Here is a 22,489-nt window from a genome sequence, read left to right as displayed (position 1 = left end):
ACATAAAGCGAAGGAAACGGATGATAATGACATTCTGCGTAGAAAGAATAAGGAAGGCGCGGCGTGCCCGCTGCAGTTATCGTCTGCTACGCGTCTTTTTCTTGTCCTGTCTCTTCCACTCTCCCGCGGTGTTGTCTAACAGCGTTCCTGTTGCCTCGTCCTGCCTTATCGAGTACAAGCGTTGTCCGAGCATACCTCACTTGCTATTTCGTCATCTACTAGTACCGGTCGCCAAGGTAGTAAGTCCCGAAAGCTTAGAGTATGCTTATGTCACTGGCAAACTCATACTTAGGATGCTGTCCCGCTCTATGACAGACCGAGAGGAGACAGAGTCAACTCCGTTGGCAGAAGTGACAGAAATATAATGCCAGCTCCATCGACGAGCATGTCCTTGACGTACAATCTTCCCGACTCCGCTTCACTTGCGTTGACGGAACAATACCCCCCCTCCCGAACCTATCGAGGATTCAATGATCTCAATCAGGCCATCATGGCCGTTTGGGACCGGCTGAGACAGCGGGACGCAGACCAATTTCTTTCTTTCAAGCACATATCGCCAAGCTCATTTCTTTACGTGGAGAACAACCGTCATAGGTTGCGTAACCTTGTCCGACTTACCTACTATCCGGATATTCAGACTATGATCGTCAAAGTCCCGCTGCCGCCACACGAGAAGGCGCATCAGTTAATTTCACGTAAGACATTATCCATCTTGGATAACATGGGGATCGACTGGGATCAGCAACTGCCCACAGGTTCCGCCACACACACTGCGCCCTCGCGCTCCCAGAAACAAGGCGACTTCTCGTCTAGAAATAGCACTTTGAGACCCAACGAAGATAGTGACTGGCCGCCCCACTGGATCATTGAAGCTGGCCTGTCTGAATCACTCCGTCGGCTGTGTCAAGACATAAATTGGTGGATCGGAAACTCCGGTGGACAAGTCCTCTTGGCCTTGCTAGTTAGAGTTGACCGCGCGGCGAAGAAAATTACGATAGAGAAGTACTTCCCGCAGATCAGACAAAGACCCAGCACTCGAGCCCAAACCGTCGCCGGCGTGTTCTATGTGAAGCGACTCGTGACCACTACTGTGATAGACATGAGGACAACTCCCCCTTCTGTCCAAGGCGGCCCATTAGTGCTGGACTTCGATCGTTTGGTCGGTCGTCCGGCTGTTGCCCCTGAAACGAACGTCATTTTCGACAATGCGCGATTGGTTCAGATGGGTCATTTTGTTTTTATGGGGATACCATAAGTTGTTTGGGAGGTGATAAGATAAATGAATATTGCTTCCCTCGCTTTCGGGCCATTCTCATTCATAAGGATGTATATCCCAGTTCCCAGATAGCCCAACGCATTCCCATATTTATCTTGCAAGAAATCCATAACTACAAAGATCACACAAAACACCAGCACCGTCACCCGGAGTTCAGGAACTGCATCCTGAGACTAATGAAGGAGACTAACTCCACTGGGTGATCGAAAGTGGCTTGTGTGAGACGCTATCGCACCTGCATATGGCTGTCGATTGGTGGATCGGGAATTCAATGGGGCACGTTAACCTGGTCCTGCTTATGGACATTTCACGGGCCAGAAAAACCCTCACCATCGAGAAATACGTCCCGTATGCGCGGCAACATCCGCGAACGAGAGCGCAAGCGGCCGGGACTGTTCACGTTCGTCGGTGCGTTTCCACCATCGTCGTCAATATGAAGGCCAACCCTCCTTCCGTCCAGGGTGCCCCGCTAACCCTGGAGTTTGAGATAATCGTCGGACGGCCTGCCGTTGGACAAGAGCATGATGTAGTTTTTGATTCTGCTGCGCTACTTGCAATAGCGGGGGGTGTTTTTCGAGGAATGCCTTAGGTTGGTCGAGGTTGTGAGAATCGGGGGATTGGGGAAGAAGAACGCCAGTTGAGTTAGTAAGGTGAAGGGTATTATTGTCACCATTATATGATAGCTCCGGGTCAGTAGACCGATTCATTTATCCTTGGTAAATTGCGTCTAGGCAATTCAATCAGGGGATATCTCATTGAGCAGTGTAGGGGACTGTTCAATGAAGCCTACCAGTTAAAGGGAATATAGATGGATATAGGGAATCATCCTGTGAAGTACCCCAGCACTATCCTCTCATTAACTTTCTCTACTTATCTATAAAAGCTACGTCTGCCAACCATCTTCATCATTCTCTTCTTCAACTTCCTCCCTATGATGCCTTACAAATGTAGAAAAGCCTTTATCTACTATATCTAGACTATGGTCCGACTAATGATAGACATCACTTAAACGAATATATCAGGACTTTCATCTTGAATCTCTCTTATGTGGAGGCGTTAGCCAATTTCATATTATTCATTCAGATTATCCCCATAATACCAAGCAAAGCCCAGTCCCGGGACTGGAATTAAGCAACTGGAAGACAAGTTCCGGCCTGGTATCAAAAATACTACATATCCAGAATGCCGGATGAGAGTGTTAATCACCCGTGATGACTGACCAAGACGCCATGATATTCTCGCAGAGAATTGGAAAAAGCTAGATGACACAGGTTGTGAATATACAAAACCGAGTAAGACAATCATCGTGAAACTCCTGTCCCTAGGCCCTATGTCATGCAGGGGACCGACTACAATCAGATCAGATCAAAAAGGACATAGCATAGCCCAGCACAGCTCCTCGGCTACATGGCGATTGACTTGAAAGCCCTTAGCCAATGGAACCCGCGAGCTTGAGGCTCAGGAGGCTATGATATAGGGTAGGGGATGTGGTGAGGGATGTATCGCTGGCAATATGTTGATATGTAGACAACATGGCCTGTTTCTCACGGAACGTTCAAGAATGATATGGGGTTAGATTCTACGGTATCTAATCTCGCATATCTAGGACTCCAAGTATGTAAACAATCTTTATCTCCCTATGGGGGCCATCTTCTCCAGCAAATCGACAACAGCTACACGAGCCAATCGTTTTCGTCAAAGCATGACATCGAACCCCGGACTGACAGAAGGTTATTAGTCAACAAAGCCCATTGTATGTACGGACTTCGCGGAAATTAACACTCTAATCAAAATGACTCAGTGTGGGCCTTTGGGACAGCAGCACACATGATTGTCAAGGACAAACCGACTGTCGTCTGGGAATATATGCTTCAGATCAATAGAAAAAAATGGTTAGGAACTGCAAGTTTGAAGCAGCGGTGCTGTCTTCCGAATCGACTAAAGAAGCAGACATTGCGTCTAAAATCAGCCACTGAGTCGAAACGACGTCGACTGGCACCACTGGGTTATCAAGACGGGATGATCAGAAGCGGTGATGTATACATTGTGCTTGTTGTATTTATAGGGGGTAATGCTCCTCAAAACACTCGATTCTACTAAGTACAGAAAGTGGCTGATTCTACGTACAAAAATTAAGCATTGTGTCCAAGTGACCAGCTAGAATGGCCACATTGGGCGATTGAATGCGGGTTATCAGAATCAATTCCTCGATTATGGGAAGACGTGGATTGGTGGATAGGGAACACGGGGGGCGAGGTATTTTTAGTATGAGTTTGGATTTGGTTGATGATACTGACCGAGGGCACATGTCAGAGACTAGATCTTACTTAACAGATTCCCATTCACTCATACCTGGCGATCGAGATCGTGATATGCCATAAGCATACGTTTGTCAATGGCCCTGTGCCAGAATGGGCGTTCTTTTTTCTCACTGGTGACCTCTAGAAGAGTCAGACATTACACAAGGCTATACATGAAAGTGAAGCTGCATTCCGACCTGGTGCTTGCCTTCTTTTCTCCTGGCCTCGCACAGCACCATCCCAGATTCGAGGGAGATGATCAATGCCGACAGGCTTTGGTAGCTCTCTCTAACCTGGAGGTTCAGCCTATGTTGACCGACGAATCCAACGTAACGTTGTGTTCAAAACCTCTCTCATACTGCGCATGTCACCCTAAAACCAAAGGACGGCAGCAGTGGGAAAAAAGAAGAAGCCGAGTATGACCACGTACGGGCCTACAACCTGTTCCCCGTGAGCTGGGGGCAGGATCAGGATCATGTTATATGAGAGCTGCGCTTTTATTCCTTTGGTTATAATCCCGGCCGCGCGTTGAACGAGCAGTGAAACCACATTAAACGATAAGCTTCAGAAGAATGCTGTTTTATTAGCAAGTAGCATCCGAACACTAACAGCAAGTTTATACTCTAAGAGGGCTAAGGAGCTTCGCGCGAGATGCGTCCCAAGACGGCGTTATGTGGTGCGACACACGTTCCCGAGTATGCCGTCTGCATCTATGAGTGCAGGGAAGATAACCATGACTATCGAGAGTACTTATCATAGGTGGGCGGTTCAGTTACAGAGGAATGGTAGGGTTTGTGGCGCCCATATTCTTAACAATGGGTGTTGGTTTGGGACTGACGCTCCCTCTGCTGCCCCATGGGGCCCCGCTGGTTCTCGAGTTCGAGAGACTGATCGGTCGACTGCTGCTTGGATCATCCTTTCGAGAATGCCTTCTGATGATTCTACAAAGCTTGTTGGGATTAATCAGCTCGTTTTAAAGGATATCTCATGATAGAACGTCGGATGAGATAGCGTGGTAAGTTGTGAGGAGGGATTTAGTCCATTTTGATGCATAGGTGTACACGTACATTGCCTACGCCAAGGTCAGACCTAATGCTGCAGCTGGAATACCGGCGAACACATACATCATTGCTCAGAAAGAATGGAGCAACTTGTTAATCCCGAGTATCATGTTGCATCAGTTGACATTCATATATAGTAAGCTATATATATCAAACTGACGCCTACAGAACTTCCACTAGGATGAAGACAGACACAGAACAGACACTGTTATGCAGTCGCAAGTCTGTCAAAGCTCGTGTATTCGGTCAGGTTATTGATCCGCAGAGTGCCCCATTCGAGGACTTATTAGAAATCCCATGATCCGCCGTGTTCAAGTCTCAATTCCCACTGATAAAGCTCTAGAGCAAGAACATAAACTGCGGCGGTTGTTGTCATTTATAATACTCAATGGGCGTCTACTATTGTTAACTACATGAAAGCAACCCTATCTATATTCAAGGCAGGACGGTCATACAAGAATTCGACCGCTTCTCAAATGGTTACAGCTAGGTTCCTTCTTAAAGGATGTCGCTTATTCCTTGGACCTGCGGAATTGCTGTATCGAGATAGCCGAGACTGTTTAGGAAGTGTGCCATACGAGATAATCAGACGGTATAGCTTGAAAGGTTCATTCTTGACGATCCATGAATCAGAAGCAGAATTCGTTCCGCCTCTGGATGACAGGAAGTACACAATCCTGCATCGCGCAGGATACAGTGGGATTTATATACTGTGTTGCGCTCGATACTAAATTGCATTATTATAGGGACCACCCATTGCGGGAAATGTCTGGAGAGGCTCTGTATATGGGTGTATTTAGCTTCTGGAGTTTTCAGCAATCTCTGGCGGTTTGTTCATTATCACTAAATGGATCGATTCTTGGGTGTGGTCCACAGCATCACTGGGTATATTGACCGGTGGTATTCGCTATGCTATCTTGCGATTATGACATTCATAATAATACTAATCAATGGGGGCGTGATATATTCGAGCAAGTCATGGGTCGGTCAATCAGGATACCTCAAGGGACATGTAAAAAGAAGAGAAAGGCTAGGATAGAGCCGAGGACCAGAAACGAAGGAAGACATGTTGTCTGGCAATGACAGAGGAGACGATATCATCTAGCCCGGTCCAAGCCCAAGTGGAAGACCGAGCCGGAGCCAGTCGGCACATAGGCCTTGGAGGTGCAAGAAGGGGTACAGATAAATATCATGTTCCTGCTATATTCTATTAGATATCAAAAGGCAGCCTGCGATCTTGCCGCAGCAATAGGCAGGACGATCCATGAAACGTGGGGAATCTTTCCTCACCATCATAGGGAAATTGGAGTCAGCGAAAGTCGCCGGTGATACTAACTATATAGTGACTTGTACCCTGATACTATTAACTGTATATATGAGACACTCGCTGTTAATATATCCTACTAAATACATTCAAGCCTGGATGATCTGACTGGTTATTGAGAGTGAGTTATCAGAATCAAGGCCCTGACTTCGCAGAGACAATAGATAATTATATCATTTCATCCATTACAAGAACTCTCTTCCTCATTACCAACTCCCTTGCCTCTGGGTCCGATAACGCGTAGTGTAGCACCGCATGCTTGCCATCTCCAACCTTCTCATACAGCATCGTTCGCACCCTCGCCTTCTCCGGCACATACCCATCAGCATCGGCTGCGTCCCCTTCTATCTTCACTATTTCCCGCAACATGTATAAGTATGACATCGAGTCATGCAGTCCTTCGCGATGCGGCCATGCGCGGAACAACCTCAACACACGCTCTCGGATACCCACATCGCGGCACTTGATCCCTACCGAAAACAGTGGGACGAAAGCCCCAATATCGGAGATGATGTTGGGAAGTGGCTGTTGCTTGTGGGCGTATTCCGTATAAAGACTGGCGACGATCTGCTCTGTCAAAATTACGGCTCGGTTCCATCGTGCTAGGAATCGGTCGTAGATGGTCTCGGTGAGATCCAGGAAGGTGGCGATATAGGTACTCATGACGATGTGACTGACGCGGATTGTATTGATAGCTCGGGTTTCCTTGGGTGAGTAGTGTTGGGCTTGGGACATGTATGCCTCAAAAGCGTTGATATGGCGTTGTATGTTACTGTATTGCCGTTGTTGCTCGACATAGAGAGGATAATGATCGGCAGAGCGATCTCGAAGCTCTGCTTCGCAGCGCGTCCAGAAGCGCACCATGCTATCAAGCAACGGTTCCAACGTATCCTTTGCTTCAATTAGACTGCGGATTTCTATACTGTCGTAATGCACCGTGGAGAGATGCGCATCCAATGGTTGCAACCTCATCACGGAATCCTCGCTGAAATGCGCCGCCTGGACCGCCAACTGCGCAAACATATGCGTGAAGACTGCGTCCTCTTCTCGCTCAGTATCATTTTTCGGACCAGCGGGAAGGGATTTGAACATTGCTTCCCTCGCTTTCGGGCCAGTCTCATTCATAAGAATGTATATCCCATTTCTCAGATGCACCAACACGTTTCCGTAATTATCTTGCAATAAATCTAGCACCACAAAGATCACACAACACACCAACGCCGTAATCCGTAGCTGGGGATCCCCGGACCCGGACGCAAGGCGGCGACGAAGAACAGCAATCGCCCGGCCGTATTGCTCCAGTGCAAAGAGCTGATAATCATCATTCATACCAGCTACACCCACAGTCGTAGTTTCGTGGAATGCCCCCAGCGCTGCGACGGCGTGTCCAACTGCCGGCTCCGTCTGACTCATCTGTAGCACGATCCGTTGCCAGAGTTCCGAGTCACATAACCCGGTCAGCATGGGAATCGTATATGTCTGAAATAAGGCGAGACAGCGGCGCTCGTCGGCTGTCATACCGGGCAGGTTGGTGGAAATGCAGTTGTGCAGGAGATTAACGTGTCGAAGGCGCGCTTTTATGGGGAGCTGGAACTGCGGGGACCGGTCGCAAGTACGACCTGTCGACGTGCAGTTCTTGCATGATGGTCCTGGTGTCTCGTCGCATTTAATCCGTCGTGCACGGCACGTCCGGCACCCTGTTCGAGACCGCGGTGAGTACTTCTTTAGGCCTAGGGTTTTGGAGCCCATCGCGGGGAACACGTAACATGTCCAGCTCTGGCACTTGGTAGATGGTTGAACTGTTAAAGAGTGAGAATTCGGGCCGAGCCGATGGGCCGTGGAGCGTCCCAAGCGAGGGCTCCGAACTAGCCTGGATGGTAGATTCATCACTGTGAATGAACGGCGCACAATGTCCTAAATTAGAGGCTATCCAAGTCTTATCAGTCTCGAGAGTATTGTAGAACCACGAATAAAGTACACCCCTGCAGATACTACAGTTCCCTGTGGAGCTTATCGCGCAGCATAATTTACTAGACCCCTGCAGCTCAACGACCCTTGGGTTACTTGCAATCACGGACCAGTCAGCCCTCAGAAAAGCGATCTACCGATCATTCCACTCATTGTCAAACCTTGGACCCGCACGAGGCAGGAACGCTCCCCGCTGCCCCTCCTCCGCGTCATCATTGGCGTCTTCATCCTCCAGCGCAGCGTGCGTGATCCGCTGCTGACTGCGTGTCTGTCTGCCAAACTGCATTGTCATCCAGCTCGGTCGCTGACGCAGGGCCTGATACAACGCAACCTGTAGTTGCCTTAGTAAGGAATCACCTATAACGAAGCACATACACAGACCTTCATGAGTAGAGTCAAAATAGCAGCTGCAAAAACCATCCATGAAGCACTCTGCTGCTGCTGTCTCCACGGGACCAGACAGCTTGTCCCGTAATTGAATTGTACCTCACAAGCATCATCCCCGGTGGTCTTATCCTTGAACGGCCACGCTCGGTCATGGATACTCCGGAATCCGCAGCAGCGGAATTCGTCCTGAATAGCACGGATCGGTTGAGCATCTTTCGCGCGGAAGTATGCCTGCCATTCCTGCTCTAGTCGGCAGGTTGTGATGCTCTCTGGGTATAGATAGGCGAGGGCTACGGTGGCGATGATTGTGGTTATGATAGATTGGAGGTGGTTGATAACGGGAAAGAGTCTTCGCCAAGGGCTAGGTGACTGGCGGTTATCTGCAACAGGTTGGGCGAGTTGATTGGCAAGATACAGTGCCAGTGCTGTAAAAGGAGGGAAGAGGGTGGCGATGGCTGGAACCCAGTCAGGAAGGGGAAGGTAAAGTGAAGCTGTACGAGACCAGGACAGTCTAATGAGATGAATGAGCTTGATCCTCGATGGCAGACATCTGTGGCAAGAGTGAGAAGGTCACTTACGCTCCAAGGATTATAGCGATGATTGCAAGCTATCAGATGAAACGATGACTTGTCAGTTGGTTTCTTAGAAGGTAGTGGACTTGCTCATACCGCTGCTGCTACTGTGGAAGCCACCGTGGGCAATCCGTAGACAATAGCCATGTTGAATTTGATGCTAGACGATGAAAGTGATGAATTACAAAGCAGAAAGTTTTCTCTAGTTGTACATTGAGTGAAAGAAATGGAGAACAAGCTGTTGGGAGGGTGAAGTGAAGGGGATGGAGCTGGCCAGGCGGGGTCGGCGCTTGCAGCTGCGCGCACATGTGTCAGGCAGAAGCCATGGTTAAGCAATGCTCCCATGGTCTTGACATCTCCATCGAGCGAGCTTACTACTACATTGAGAATGACAGGAGCTTAACCTTAGTTGTAAGTTCAGTGAACATTCCTTTCATAATGAGCAAATGAGCTAATCTAGGGGGATGTATGAAGGCGGTATATTTGTGGGGTAAATCAGCTAGAATCAATCCATCGATCTATTATGGGCTCCACTGCCACTGGAATTGGAACGGAACAATGTATACAGTACAAGGGCGATAAGGAAGATGCCAATTGAAATAATTTTAAAATTGGATTTCATCCAGCTTTGTGTTTGCCGATCACCAATACCAACCCGCGGATGGTCACCTGGTCCCCATCGGAGCTACCCGCGCTAAAGATCAAGCTAAGATACGCGATGCTCTTCTTCTCCCCGATTTCTTATTCTGCCAACCTTTCCCCTGCTTTACCTTGGGGTCGCTACCTGCCTTCACCATGAAACCATACATCGGTATTCCAGCGGTGATAGTGCTTGTTCATCGTGCCTGGTCGCGAAAGTCGCTGACCACCCCCGGCCTCATTGCGGCTGCGCTGACAGCTAGCGCCCATGCTCTTCATCCATGGTCCGCTCCTTTTGTCTTGTTAGGAGTCTTCTACTTTGGGGGCACCAAAGTTACCAAGGTATATATCCCTTGCTCACATCATCGATCCACAATTTGTAACTGTTGATCACGTACCTGCCAGGTTAAACACGATGTTAAAGCTCGTTTGACGCTCTCCGCGACCGGCTCCGAGGGCGGCGAGGGTCAGCGTACCCACATCCAAGTCCTGGCGAACTCTGTTGTCGCGACAGTGCTTGCTCTCCTACATACATATGTTCTTGCGGGACAACCTGCAAGCGCAACACAGTGCTTTTCGAATGGTCATAATGTGGCGGATTTGTTGGTCGTGGGAATAGTCGCGTAAGGCCTATCTCTATTTCTAAACCTTTCTTATGCGCGTACTAACAGGTCCTCGTTGTAGGAACTACGCCGCTGTCGCCGCTGATACATACTCCTCCGAGCTTGGTATCCTATCCAAGTCGAAACCCCGCCTGATCACCTCTCCCACGTTCCGCGTCGTTCCTCCCGGTACCAATGGCGGTGTAACGGGAACTGGACTCCTAGCAGGAGTGCTGGGTGCTTTTACAATTGCCGTGTCGTCCGCTGCTATCCTACCTTTCTGCCCCGAAGCCGATACCCTGTCGATGCTCAAGAGCCGGGCCCAGTGGATTTTGGCCGTGACAATGTGGGGAGGTTTGGGCAGTGTGCTGGATAGTGTCTTGGGTGGATTGCTGCAGGCTAGCGTGGTAGACAAGAGAACAGGAAAGGTTGTTGAAGGAGCTGGTGGTCAGAAGGTCAGTACATGCTTAGCATCTACCGGACCGTTAGAAGAGGATAGTACTGATATTGTCTTACAGGTCCTTGTTCACCCCTCTTCTACTAAGCCCGGTGTACCAGCTGATACCACCGGTCTGAAGCCTGCTGGATCAAGCTCGAGTGCGCAGGTACACGCCACCGAGGCAGTAGCTAACACCGCCGCTCTGAAAGGAACCAGGGCTACTGGAACGTCGACGGGAACGTCCGCAGGAGAAACTGAATCAGGACACGAAAGCCGGCGGGTAGAGAGTGGACGGGACCTCTTAGATAACAATGCCGTCAATCTTCTGATGGCCTTTACGATGAGTGTTGGGGCTATGGGCGCTGCAAGCTGGGCTTGGGGTCTGAACATTGCTGACTTGGCTTTGTGGTAGCTATTGGAGGCTTGACGCGTATCTATGCTCGCAATGCTATGAAACGATTCTTATGACTTGAACTGAATTGAACTATATTAAACGATGGGTATATAGGAAAGGTAGGAAGGAAGAGAAGGAGACATGCGTTGACACTCACTAGTCGGGCAGGTGCAGAAAACGGTATGAAAGAAGCCTTATATATAAACAATATGAAAGACCATTACTCCAACAGTATCCCACATCCTCACCAAACCGGATGTTCCCTTGCCAAAAAGGCAGACCAGCACGCAGCGGGTTAGCGCTGATTATACTTCTCTTGGACGACGGTTTGGTACCGTCGTCTCTCCCTCTCCAGATAAGTCAACGTGACGCTCTGGTCCCGGTGATAGTCAATGAAATCCTCCCATTGTTCTTGCGGCACAATAACCTCATAAGGCTGTTCCGAGAAAATATCTGTCGGCCGGAATCTGGTTGCCATGCCCTTGGGGTGCATCTCGAAAGTGAAAACCTTTTGCTTCCCACCAAGTTTAAGTCCACTGGAATCTTCCGGTTGCCTCTCGAGCAGAGACTTGGGGCGGGCTATTCTCCGCCGATGCATAGGCTGTGGGATGGTATCTTGCGACAACAAGTGAAGGCTATCCTCCCATCTTCGTTTCGAGTCTCGGTTGTCTGGCACTTCAATAGTCGCTTGCATCTTCTCTGGTTGCATCGCACGTCTTTGCGCGTCCTCCAGCAAGCGCTGTCGCTCTTGATCGCTCAATCCCGGCTGACAGAGTGGCAGGTAAAATGCCATTGTGCTAGCCTCAGGTTGCTTGGTGATCCATAGCTGGCAATCACAAAACAATGTGTACGCCTTATCATATTTTCCTTGGGCAAACTTCACCCGAGCCTGCCAGTACCTGCACCGTGCGAGCACTGGTTTGTCGTCATACTTTTCTGCCAGATCTCGAGCCTTCTGGACCTCGGATTCAGCCTCCCGGGTTTGGCCTTTTCCAAGGTAGAGCTCTACGCTTCGAAGAGCGGACCTGATATTGCTCATGTCGACGACCATATCACAGTAGGATATGATTTTGTCGAGTGATTCGCCACCTGGCTTGTCTTTAAGTGCTGGCTTGGCGTACTTTTCTTGGTGTGAGTACTTCTTATATGGTAACCAGGGAGATGGAGGTGGTGGTGGATAGTCCACGTGTTCGCCCTGGCTGTCAGGATCAGGGAGTTGAATTGGTGATGAGGCATGCTCTCGCTCGTCTGCATCATCGCTGTCATTCCCGCTGAATAAATTATCAGCCTGGGTTCGCCATAAAGGGTCCTCGTCATCGTTTGCAAATTGGTCAGTGGGGCTTTGATCATACGAAGCACCCTCGTTGTAATTTGCTTCCATGAGTATATGCAATGCCTCGTCTTCGCCGGCGTCCATATCTGAATGTGCGTACTCGTCGTCGCTGTCTGCTCTGATGTTGAAGGCGGCGTCCCGCGTTTGCGAGTAATTGCGCCTGCTTGGTGACATTTTGTGGCATGTTAAAAGTGGTGCTCAATTTATCGAACTTCAAACACAGAATCCTGGGTTGTCCTGAGCTTATTTATATCTTCAACGATTTAAGAAGAGGTGCATGTCCACTACTAGTCTACGGTATTTCACTACTTGAAAGATTTTCGACAACTATTCCATTAGAGATTGTTTCACTGGACTTGCTAAATGCGTTGGATACATGTTGGTTAAAACTGTGCTCTTTAGTGACCAACGGAGATATCCCGAAGTACTACCGATGCTCGTATATATAATGCTTTTGGCTGCCGCTATACATCCATCTGATCATATACTATTTGAGATGTCTTTTGTTATGCTTTGTTCACCCGGCGGAATCCCTCTGCTGATCTTGTCTCGGCAGCTGATCAGCCCTAATCGTAATGGATAAGCAGCTACATTGAATGTGCCTGAGAGGGTTCGTCCGTCACTGACCGGACTCACGCGGATATGCTGAGTAACTTTTATGACTGCTACCGTAGTGCTGATGAAACTTCATTGTTTGTTTCTGACCCCAGCTCAACACTGATCTGACTCAGGTACTAGTCAATACGAGCTCCACTGAGGCATATTCCATGCGATACGGATTGAAGGGGGGATGTGTCCAAAGCCAATCAGACAAGCCTGATGGATGTATAAAATGGTGGTTGGGAAATGCCGTCCCTGATGACAAACTGCCTCGAACAGGCAACCGCAGTAAACCAAACCAGACAAACTGAGGTGGGGCATCCAAACAGCACAAACAGTACCCAACACGGTAATCCCCGCTCCAAAAGTAAGTCATGCAAACCAATGCAATCAATGCAAACTCAACGTCATGCTCGTGTCGGCGCTTCCTTCTGGCCGTCGGTGGTTGGACCTCTTTTCCGCATGCGTCACTGGCCTACGGTGCTTCATCCATTAGATCGCTGTGACACCTGGTCGTTCCTTGGAATGTAACCCGGATGGTGGGTTCCCAAGCCATCCCACCGGAATGTGTACCCTGCCCAGTATGGTCTGATTGACGTGCAGGCCGGCCTCAACGGTATTTTCCGGTCTGCGGTGGGACAAATCGCCCTGAGCTTACACAATGCGGAGGGTGTCCAGACCATCTCGATGACCCAGTCAGTCATGGTGGGCTGTTTGCAAGGGCCCGCTTCCCTCGATAGTGCAGGAACAGCCGCCCTTGATATTCTTGAGAGAGGTGGGAGGGGCAGCATGATACTGGTCTCTCTGATACACCCCACGCCAACTTCGAGTCTGACCCGTCGAGCTATTTATCCAGTGGTGGATCTACTCGTAGATGATCAACTTGCATACCCTCGCTGCAAGGACTGGACGCTTCTCCTCATCTACCCCTCATTAGCCCCCCGATACCATCCGCGGTTTGCGCGCGCATACAATAATATAAGCTCTGTGGCTTACCCTTGAACTTGTACTTTTTTTTCTGAAGTGGCTTGTATAGCTGTTGCTTTTTGACTTGCTTTATTGTTGCTAGAGTTCCGTGCTCATCAAAAATGTCACCCTTATGTCCGGTCGTCAAAGGCGTTGACATCGTCGATATCCGTCAAAATGACGTGGAGTTTTCCTTGGTAAATGATATCCAGCGAGGTATAGATCCTCCGGCAGGAACTTGCCGTTCCATGCCCACGATGCTTCTGTACGATGCTCAGGGGCTCAAGCTGTTCGAGGATATTACGTACCTGGAGGAATATTATCTCACAAACGCGGAGATTGACGTTCTACGGACACATGCGAAGAGGATCGTTGAACGCATCCCGGACAATGCGCAATTACTGGAGCTAGGTAGTGGGTGCGTCTTCCTTCCACTTGGAGCATGTATAGATTCTAGGGTACGGATACAGAATTCTAACATATAGTAGCAATCTGCGCAAAATTGAGATTCTTCTCCAGGAATTCGAAGCGGCGAGCAAAAGAGTGGACTACTATGCCTTGGATCTGTCTCTCTCGGAGTTGGAGCGCACATTCTCGGAAGTGTCCCTCGATCAATATCAATATGTCGAGCTCCATGGCCTCCATGGCACGTACGACGACGCCCTTACCTGGCTGGAAAACCCCGCGAATCGAAAGGTCCCAACGGTGATCATGTCAATGGGTTCGTCAATAGGAAATTTCGATCGTCCTGCGGCGGCGAAGTTCTTGTCGCAATTTGCCAGGCTCCTGGGGCCGTCGGACTTGATGGTGCTTGGGTTGGATAGTTGCACCGACTCGGATAAAGTGTACAAGGCATACAATGATTCTAAGGGTATCACGCGGCAGTTCTACGAGAACGGGTTGTTGCATGCGAACGCTGTGCTTGGATACGAAGCATTCAAGCTCGATGAATGGGACATCGTGACGGAGTACGATAATATCGAAGGGCGGCACCAGGCATTTTACGCGCCAAAGCGGGAAGTGACTATAAACGGGGTACTGCTTCATAAAGGCGAGAAGTTGATTTTCGAGGAGGCATTCAAATATGCCCCCGAGCAGTGCGATCAGCTATGGCATGATGCGGGTTTAATTGAGGACGCTGAGTTTGGCAATGAGTCTGGAGATTACCGTATGTCATCCTTTGGCAATGTGCTACGACTGCTCATGTCGCACTGCATTGTGCACAGCATGTTACACTGTTGAGACCGTTATACTAACATGATCTGTCGGGCAGTTATCCACGTGCTGTCCTCGGCTACCCTCAACTTTCCAACGAGCCCATCACAATATGCGGCTCAATCAGTGCCGAGCTTTGAGGAGTTCCAGTCTCTGTGGACGGCATGGGATATTGTCACCAAGGCCATGGTTCCCAGGGAGGAACTTCTGTCGAAGCCCATCAAATTGCGAAATGCATTGATTTTCTACCTTGGGCACATTCCTACTTTTCTCGGTCAGTATTGCGTTTGCCTTTCAGGAACCACGCGTAACAGACATGTTGACAAGAGTAGATGTTCATTTGACCCGAGCGTTGGGTGAAAAGCCAACGCACCCCAAATCATATCGACTCATCTTCGAACGCGGAATCGATCCCGATGTGGATGACCCCGAAAAGTGCCATTCTCACAGCGAGATTCCGGACGAATGGCCTGCCCTTGCAGACATCTTAGACTATCAAGTGCGGGTTCGAAGTAGGGTGAGGTCCATCTTTGAGAAGCATAATGTGGCTGATAACCGAGTGCTCGGCGAAGCACTCTGGATCGGGTTCGAGCATGAAGCCATGCATTTGGAAACGTTCCTTTACATGTTAATCCAGAGCGAAAGAACACTTTCGCCTCCAGCTGTTCCCCAACCCGATTTTGAAAAGCTCTTCCGCGATGCCCGGCAAGAAGCAAGACCGAACGAGTGGTTTTCAATTCCCGAGCAGACGCTTTTGGTTGGTCTAGACGATGACGGTCATTCGGTTCCTCGTGACTCTTATGGATGGGATAACGAAAAGCCCCAGAGAAAGATCACAGTCAAAGCATTCGAAGCGCAAGCGCGACCAATTACCAATGGAGAGTACGCCAAGTATCTACAGGCAAATCATCTGCCTCAGAAGCCAGAGTCTTGGGTCTTAGTTAAGTCTGACCAGACGTACCCGACATGCAATGGTGTCAGTCAAAGCAGCAGTTACGCTACGAACGATTTTATGGCACACTTTGCCGTTCGCACCGTGTTTGGCTCCGTCCCGCTTGAGCTGGCCCAGGACTGGCCGGTGATCGCGTCGTACGATGAATTGGCAAAGTATGCCAAGTGGGTGGACTGCAGGATACCGACCTTCGAAGAGGCGAAGAGTATCTACGCGCATGCAGCTCGACTGAAGGAAACTAGTAACGGTCTTTCAAACGGACATAGGTAAGTAGACCGCTTCGCTTGAATGCACAGGGCTTACTGTCGTAGTGATACCAACGGAGTCAATGGACACGGACATAGCGAGACCAACCCCCTGCGGCCTCGCACCCCCGACCACCAACCGGTACAGCATCCTTCGCGCGAGTCTCTGCCGGTGTTTGTTGGACTCGACAGCTGTAACGTCGGCTTCAAACACTGGCACCCTACCCCAGTCATCCAGAACGGCGACCGACTCGCCGGCCACGGAGAGCTGGGAGGCGTCTGGGAGTGGACGAGCACGGAACTTGCACCCCACGACGGGTTCGAGGCCATGCAAATCTACCCCGGATATACATGTAAGCTTGTCGCCCACCACATACAAACAAAGCTAATCAAGAACAGCCGACTTCTTCGACGGAAAGCACAATGTCATCCTCGGAGGGTCATGGGCGACGCATCCACGGATCGCCGGCCGCACTACCTTGTAAGTCGCCCATCTACAAGCCAGCTGTCCACGAGCTAATCTAGTCAGTGTAAACTGGTACCAGCGGAACTACCCCTACCCCTGGGCAGGAGCCCGGCTGGTGCGGGATGTCTGATTAAACATCTAGTATAGAGTAGGTGTAGGTACTTCATGCAAGAGCAATTACCAGTTCGCCACCGGATCGACAGTGTAATGTCCATCACGCGGGCCCCTCGGAAGCGGGCATACATAATCCTGCCTTACATCACAAACCATGTATGTAGCTCTATACTTCATCGTAGTAAACCCTAAGGCACCTCCCGATAGCATGACGACATACCCCTCCTGACGTCGCCGATAAATGATCCACTCCATCCTCTTCCCCAACTTCCTTCCCCACGTCCCCCATAAACCCCTCAATACCCATATATTTCACATCACAATGTCCGTCCCCAACATCACCACCATCTCCCCCATAACCAACCGACCCATCCTCAACCGCACGGGCGCCAACCCCGAAGACATCGTGGGCATCGCCGAATCCGCACAATCAGCCTACCGATCCTTCTCGACATCCACGACCCTCAAACAACGTCAAGACATCGTGACCCGCGCCCTCACCAAGCTCGAAAAACGAAAAGATGACCTCGCCAGACAACTCACCGAGCAAATGGGGCGGCCCATCTCCTACACAGGGATCGAAGTCGCCACGGCCATCAAGCGCAGCCACTACCTGAACCGCATCAGCGACTCCGTCCTCGGCGAAGAAGGCATCGTACCGGGGGAAGAAGAAACGGGCTTCAAGCGATACATTAAGCGCAAGCCCGTCGGCGTAGTACTGATCATCTTCGCCTGGAACTACCCCTACCTTGTCCTCGTGAACAGCTTAATCCCCGCGATCCTGGCAGGTAATGCCGTGATTCTGAAACCGTCGCCGCAGACGCCCACTGTCGCGGAGGAAGTCGCCAATGCGTTCCATGAAGCGGGGCTGCCGGAGAAGGCGCTTCAGTATGTCCATTCTGGGTCTCCGACGTTACTTGAGAGTCTGGTTCGTTCTAGTTGTGTGAATCATATTTGTTTTACGGGCTCCGTGGAGGGCGGACTAGCTACGCAGAAGGCCGCCTCTGATCGCATCGTCAACGTTGGATTGGAGCTCGGGGGTAAAGATCCCGCGTATGTGCGCGACGATGTCGATGTCGCCTGGGCGGCTGGGGAGATTGTCGACGGGGCGATCTTCAATAGTGGACAGAGCTGCTGCGCGATTGAGCGGGTCTATGTGCATCAGGGAATCTACGATGAGTTTGTGGCGGAGGTGAAGAAGGTGCTGAGTGGGTATGTGGTTGGGGATCCGTTCGATAAGAAGACGCAGATCGGGCCGGTGATTTCAAAGCGCGCGAAGGAGGATATCGAGGCGCATGTTGCTGATGCGGTGGAGAAGGGGGCGAAGGATGAGACGCCGGAGAATGAGTCGTTTGAGAATCCTCCGTCGGAGGGGAATTATGTTAGGCCTACGCTGTTGACGGGGGTTACGCATGAGATGCGGGTTATGACGGAGGAGACGTTTGGGCCGGTGATTCCGGTGATGAAGGTCGAGGGGGATGAGGAGGCTGTGAAGTGGATGAATTCCAGTGAGTTTGGGTTGACGGCTAGTGTGTGGACGAAGGATGTTAAGGCTGCGGAGGAGTTGGTGGAGAGGGTTGAGGCTGGGACGGTGTTTGTTAATCGGTCGGATTACCCTAGTCCGGTGAGTTTGTGCTGTTGCTGTTGATATTGAGGATGATATATGCAGATGTGCTAATTGAAGTATAGGATCTGGCTTGGACGGGATGGAAGAATTCGGGCCGTGGAGTGACGCTCAGTCGGTTTGGGTTCGAGCAGTTTGTGAAGTTGAAGAGTTATCATATCAAGGATTATCCCAAATAGAGGGGTGCTGTTTTCGTTTGTTGCTTGGTATTTGATTTGATGTGATTGATGCCTTGATGATTGATAGACCCTGCCATGACAATAACAATTACAATCCCAATGTCAATGTCAATGTCAATGACAAACCCACAATCGCGTAAACTCAACATAAGCACTAGGCATCCTTCAGAGACACGACAAGAGAATTGCAATGCCAATGCCACACAGTAAGTGGATACCTGCATTCGGCCCCCATCCCATCCCCATCCCCCAAGTAACCAGCACTAGCACTAGCATAGCACCAATACCCACCGCGAAGACACCACATACCAGTCAGCAGCTAGCCAGCCAGCCAGGTGGTACCTAATCATCTACTCCGTAGATATGTAGCTCGTTAGTAACGAGAAGGAGAAGCCACTGGTACCGCCCAACTATGAAGGAACCTGGCCTTGACCCTAGCCGAGAAAGACCGCTGTATGGCCGGAAGAAACTGCCGGAGGCTGGCTGGCTATCTGGCTGGCTGGCTGTGTGTTCTGGGGCTGCGATAAGATATTTGTAGGTATTGTTATTGAGATGGGAGTTCTAGGCATTGTAGTGGTATGGGGGTGGGTGGTGCATTCTTTGTGTGATGTTTTGCATTCTTCGGGATGGGGATGGGGATGGATGGGATGGGTTGACAAGGGCGTTGTACAAAGTACTCTGTAGGAAGGAGGAAGGAGGACGGACTATGGAGGGGAGGTATTTGGATTGGATTGATTTGTATGGTAAAGTTATAGGTAGAGTGTTGAGGTATAACAGCGAGATTTGATTAAAGATATTGAACTGATTGGACTGTATAGAGGGACAAGTAGTACGGCAGCGCCTCCAGCGCTGCTTACGTAAAAACTCGACAACACAGATACCCAGTATAATAGATAACTGGCTAGTTATTATTAATACTTATAGAAATTATAGCAGAGCAGACCATTATCTTCTAATATAAACTATATAAATCATAATAAAATCTTTTAATATTACTATTAAAATAAATCTTTATATAATCTTACTAATTATAAATAATATAAATATCTTATCTAATCCTATATAGTACAAGCCTTCGAAAGTACTATTAGATTAAATATTTTATTAAGACTAAGCCTGATCTGTTATATCAATAATCTTAATTAATTATTATAATTTATAATATTAGAATCCCAGTCCAGGAAACTCTAATAAATAAAAGATAATTCTTAAATAATATTCTTTCTCTTATTCTTCTTATCTCTTTTCTTTATTATAGAATAGAAGATAATTTATATTATATATAAATTATTCTTTATTTTACTTATAAATATAGAAATTGAGGCAGGAGATACAGAAATAATAAAAATAAATATTATATTTAAAAATAAAAAAAAAGATTAGTAAATTATTAAATTATCAGATAAAAAATATAAAAATAAAATAGAAAAAAGAAAATTATTATATATTAATTAGAGGAAGATTTATATCACTAATTTAAGAATTTAAAAAAATAAATATAAAGTAAATCAGGTAAATATATTTAAATAAAGAATTCTAAGTATTATTATTTATAATATATATCTTATAATAATTATTTAATATTATAAAAGCCTCTGAGCCAGAACTACTAATATTAATAATCTTAAAAATATATAATAGATTTATTAATATTATATATATAATATATTAATTCTTCTAAGAATAAAAACCCATATATTAGCTAGATATATATATAAATTAATTAATATAAAAAAATTATTAGTAAGCTTATTTTAAAGTATTCAGGATCTCACAGATTATATAATAAGTTATATATAAATTATTATTCTCCTGTCTGTAATAAACAGTTAAATAAAATATAAATATATAAATATTACTGAAATAAATTTAATATTTAATAATAATACTTATTAAAAATATTTTAGGATTATAAATAGAAAATAAAATATTAAAATAAATATTATTAATCAGATTACTAGGAAATCTGTAAGAAAGAAGTAAAATTAATTATATAATATTAAAATAAATTTTATAAAAATAATAAAAGTAATATATACAAAGATATTATATCTACTATTATATATATAGTAAAATAATTATTCTTTTATTTTTTTATAATTAAAATATTATCTATCTACACAGCCTGATTAGACTAGTATAAAAAACTAAATTTATTATAATAAAAAATTCTATAAACTATCTTCTTAGGAATAACTAAGTCTTAAAAAAAATATTCTCTGGATTATTATAATATATAAAAAATTTAAAAATTAAATATTATTCTGTATTAGCAGGTATTATAAAAAATAATATTATTATAATAAATTTATAGTATATAATATTAATAAATAATATTACTAATATCAGAAGAAAGAGACAGATATTAAAATAATATATAAATAAAAAAAATAATTAAAAAATTAAAGTAAAGAAATATATATATTTTAATATTAATTATAATTAAAACCTAGATAATATGAAGGAATAACTATAATACTATAATAATTAAGATTTAATACTATAGTTAGAAATAGAAATAAGACTAAGCTGCTGTAGATCAGTATAGACTACTAATTTTATAAATATAAATATATATATATATAATAATATTTATATATAAAGATATTACACAGAAATAAAAACTCTGTATTATAAACTCAGAAAATTAAGATAATAATTAAATATATTTCTAATCTTAATAAAAAGATTCTAGTATCTCTGGATAAATGATATTATTAATTATATAATCTTAATTCTTATTATTAAATAATATTATAATATTATTAGTATTAGTAATACAGGATAAGATAATATAAAATTAATTATAAAAAAAGATCTACACTTATAAATTAATACTAATATACTTTAGTAATTATCTCTGTAATTTATTAATAATTATAATATATATTAACTAAACAGAGAACTACTTATAAATTAAAATAAATAATAAATTTAATTTAAAGACTGAAAGCTTTACATAATAAATTAAATAATAAGAATTTAAAAAGAATATATTACTGAGTTTAATTTCTAAGATATACTTAATATAGTATATAACAGTAATACAGATATTATTATATAAACTATTTATAAGATTTAAATTATATATAATCATGACAGGGGCACTGGATTTAAATTAAAAATATATTAAAGAAAAATTATTAGAATAAATATTATTCAGAAATTTTATAATTATTTTATTAGAATAAATAAATTTTTTACCTATATTTATAATACAGGTATTATAAATAAAGAATATCTAAGTAATACCAGGTATATAATTAAATAATATATTATTCAATTTATAAATATTTTTATTTTAATATATTAAAATTATATAATTATTAAAGAAATCAGGATTTATATAAGCAGTTTATAATACAGCAGGAGAATAAATATAATTAATAAATTTAAATAAATTATCTATTTAATACTTAAGAGTAGCTAGTAATAGTATTTTATTATAATAAATATTATTATAAACTATATCTTAAAGCCATTCAAGCAAAGAATAATTTTCAGTTAAAATATCTTTTATAAAATATTAAATATTTTAAATAAAACTATATTATAGTATTTTATAAATAGATATTAATATTCTAAATATAAGTAGTACAAAAGACTATAAAAAAATATTATTAAAAATTACTACTAAGTATTACAGAAATATTTTTAAAAGACTAGTTATTACTGGAAAGATCAGTTTAGATATTATAAAGATTATAATTAATAATATTAAAATATTTTTAATATATTATAAATATCTTATCTTAAATAATTAAAGATGCTGCGCGAAATAACTTAATAAAGTTAATATTATAACTAATATTTTTTATATTCCAGAAGTAAAA

At 45.3% G+C, this 22,489-nt stretch overlaps 9 protein-coding genes across 9 annotated transcripts; 6 read left to right on the top strand and 3 right to left on the bottom strand.

Annotated features, from left to right (window-relative positions):
* Nucleotides 1-385: 385 nt before the first annotated feature.
* On the top strand, nucleotides 386-1,255 carry AKAW2_60189A (uncharacterized protein; the record flags this gene model as incomplete). The annotated part of the gene is made up of 1 exon (XM_041692286.1): nucleotides 386-1,255. One exon carries the CDS (start codon nucleotides 386-388, stop codon nucleotides 1,253-1,255), a length of 870 nt encoding a protein of 289 aa, XP_041545687.1.
* Nucleotides 1,256-1,547: 292 nt separating this feature from the next.
* AKAW2_60188A (uncharacterized protein) lies at nucleotides 1,548-1,865 on the top strand (the record flags this gene model as incomplete). The annotated part of the gene is made up of 1 exon (XM_041692285.1): nucleotides 1,548-1,865. The coding sequence occupies one exon, from the start codon at nucleotides 1,548-1,550 to the stop codon at nucleotides 1,863-1,865; it is 318 nt and encodes a 105-aa protein (XP_041545686.1).
* A 4,264-nt stretch (nucleotides 1,866-6,129) lies between these two features.
* AKAW2_60187S (Zn(II)2Cys6 transcription factor) lies at nucleotides 6,130-7,710 on the bottom strand (the record flags this gene model as incomplete). Its single annotated transcript, XM_041692284.1, has 1 exon — nucleotides 6,130-7,710. The coding sequence occupies one exon, from the start codon at nucleotides 7,708-7,710 to the stop codon at nucleotides 6,130-6,132; it is 1,581 nt and encodes a 526-aa protein (XP_041545685.1).
* A 352-nt stretch (nucleotides 7,711-8,062) lies between these two features.
* On the bottom strand, nucleotides 8,063-9,035 carry AKAW2_60186S (uncharacterized protein; the record flags this gene model as incomplete). Its single annotated transcript, XM_041692283.1, has 4 exons — nucleotides 8,063-8,260; nucleotides 8,311-8,827; nucleotides 8,895-8,923; nucleotides 8,985-9,035. The coding sequence occupies 4 exons, from the start codon at nucleotides 9,033-9,035 to the stop codon at nucleotides 8,063-8,065; spliced, it is 795 nt and encodes a 264-aa protein (XP_041545684.1).
* A 648-nt stretch (nucleotides 9,036-9,683) lies between these two features.
* Nucleotides 9,684-10,980, top strand: AKAW2_60185A (DUF92 domain-containing protein; the record flags this gene model as incomplete). Its single annotated transcript, XM_041692282.1, has 4 exons — nucleotides 9,684-9,869; nucleotides 9,933-10,150; nucleotides 10,212-10,584; nucleotides 10,648-10,980. 4 exons carry the CDS (start codon nucleotides 9,684-9,686, stop codon nucleotides 10,978-10,980), a joined length of 1,110 nt encoding a protein of 369 aa, XP_041545683.1.
* A 277-nt stretch (nucleotides 10,981-11,257) lies between these two features.
* Nucleotides 11,258-12,469, bottom strand: AKAW2_60184S (uncharacterized protein; the record flags this gene model as incomplete). The annotated part of the gene is made up of 1 exon (XM_041692281.1): nucleotides 11,258-12,469. One exon carries the CDS (start codon nucleotides 12,467-12,469, stop codon nucleotides 11,258-11,260), a length of 1,212 nt encoding a protein of 403 aa, XP_041545682.1.
* A 1,113-nt stretch (nucleotides 12,470-13,582) lies between these two features.
* AKAW2_60183A (uncharacterized protein) lies at nucleotides 13,583-13,897 on the top strand (the record flags this gene model as incomplete). Its single annotated transcript, XM_041692280.1, has 1 exon — nucleotides 13,583-13,897. The coding sequence occupies one exon, from the start codon at nucleotides 13,583-13,585 to the stop codon at nucleotides 13,895-13,897; it is 315 nt and encodes a 104-aa protein (XP_041545681.1).
* Nucleotides 13,898-13,983: 86 nt separating this feature from the next.
* Nucleotides 13,984-16,869, top strand: AKAW2_60182A (DUF323 domain protein; the record flags this gene model as incomplete). The annotated part of the gene is made up of 7 exons (XM_041692279.1): nucleotides 13,984-14,279; nucleotides 14,350-15,029; nucleotides 15,135-15,350; nucleotides 15,409-16,294; nucleotides 16,340-16,626; nucleotides 16,673-16,754; nucleotides 16,803-16,869. 7 exons carry the CDS (start codon nucleotides 13,984-13,986, stop codon nucleotides 16,867-16,869), a joined length of 2,514 nt encoding a protein of 837 aa, XP_041545680.1.
* Nucleotides 16,870-17,175: 306 nt separating this feature from the next.
* On the top strand, nucleotides 17,176-18,656 carry AKAW2_60181A (aldehyde dehydrogenase family protein; the record flags this gene model as incomplete). The annotated part of the gene is made up of 2 exons (XM_041692277.1): nucleotides 17,176-18,477; nucleotides 18,543-18,656. The coding sequence occupies 2 exons, from the start codon at nucleotides 17,176-17,178 to the stop codon at nucleotides 18,654-18,656; spliced, it is 1,416 nt and encodes a 471-aa protein (XP_041545679.1).
* Nucleotides 18,657-22,489: the final 3,833 nt, after the last annotated feature.

Source organism: Aspergillus luchuensis, chromosome 6 (genome assembly GCF_016861625.1).
Source record: "Aspergillus luchuensis IFO 4308 DNA, chromosome 6, nearly complete sequence".
Taxonomy (NCBI): Eukaryota; Fungi; Ascomycota; class Eurotiomycetes; order Eurotiales; family Aspergillaceae; genus Aspergillus; species Aspergillus luchuensis.
Note: the sequence above shows the minus strand (reverse complement) of the source record. Positions and strands in the feature narration are given on the sequence as shown.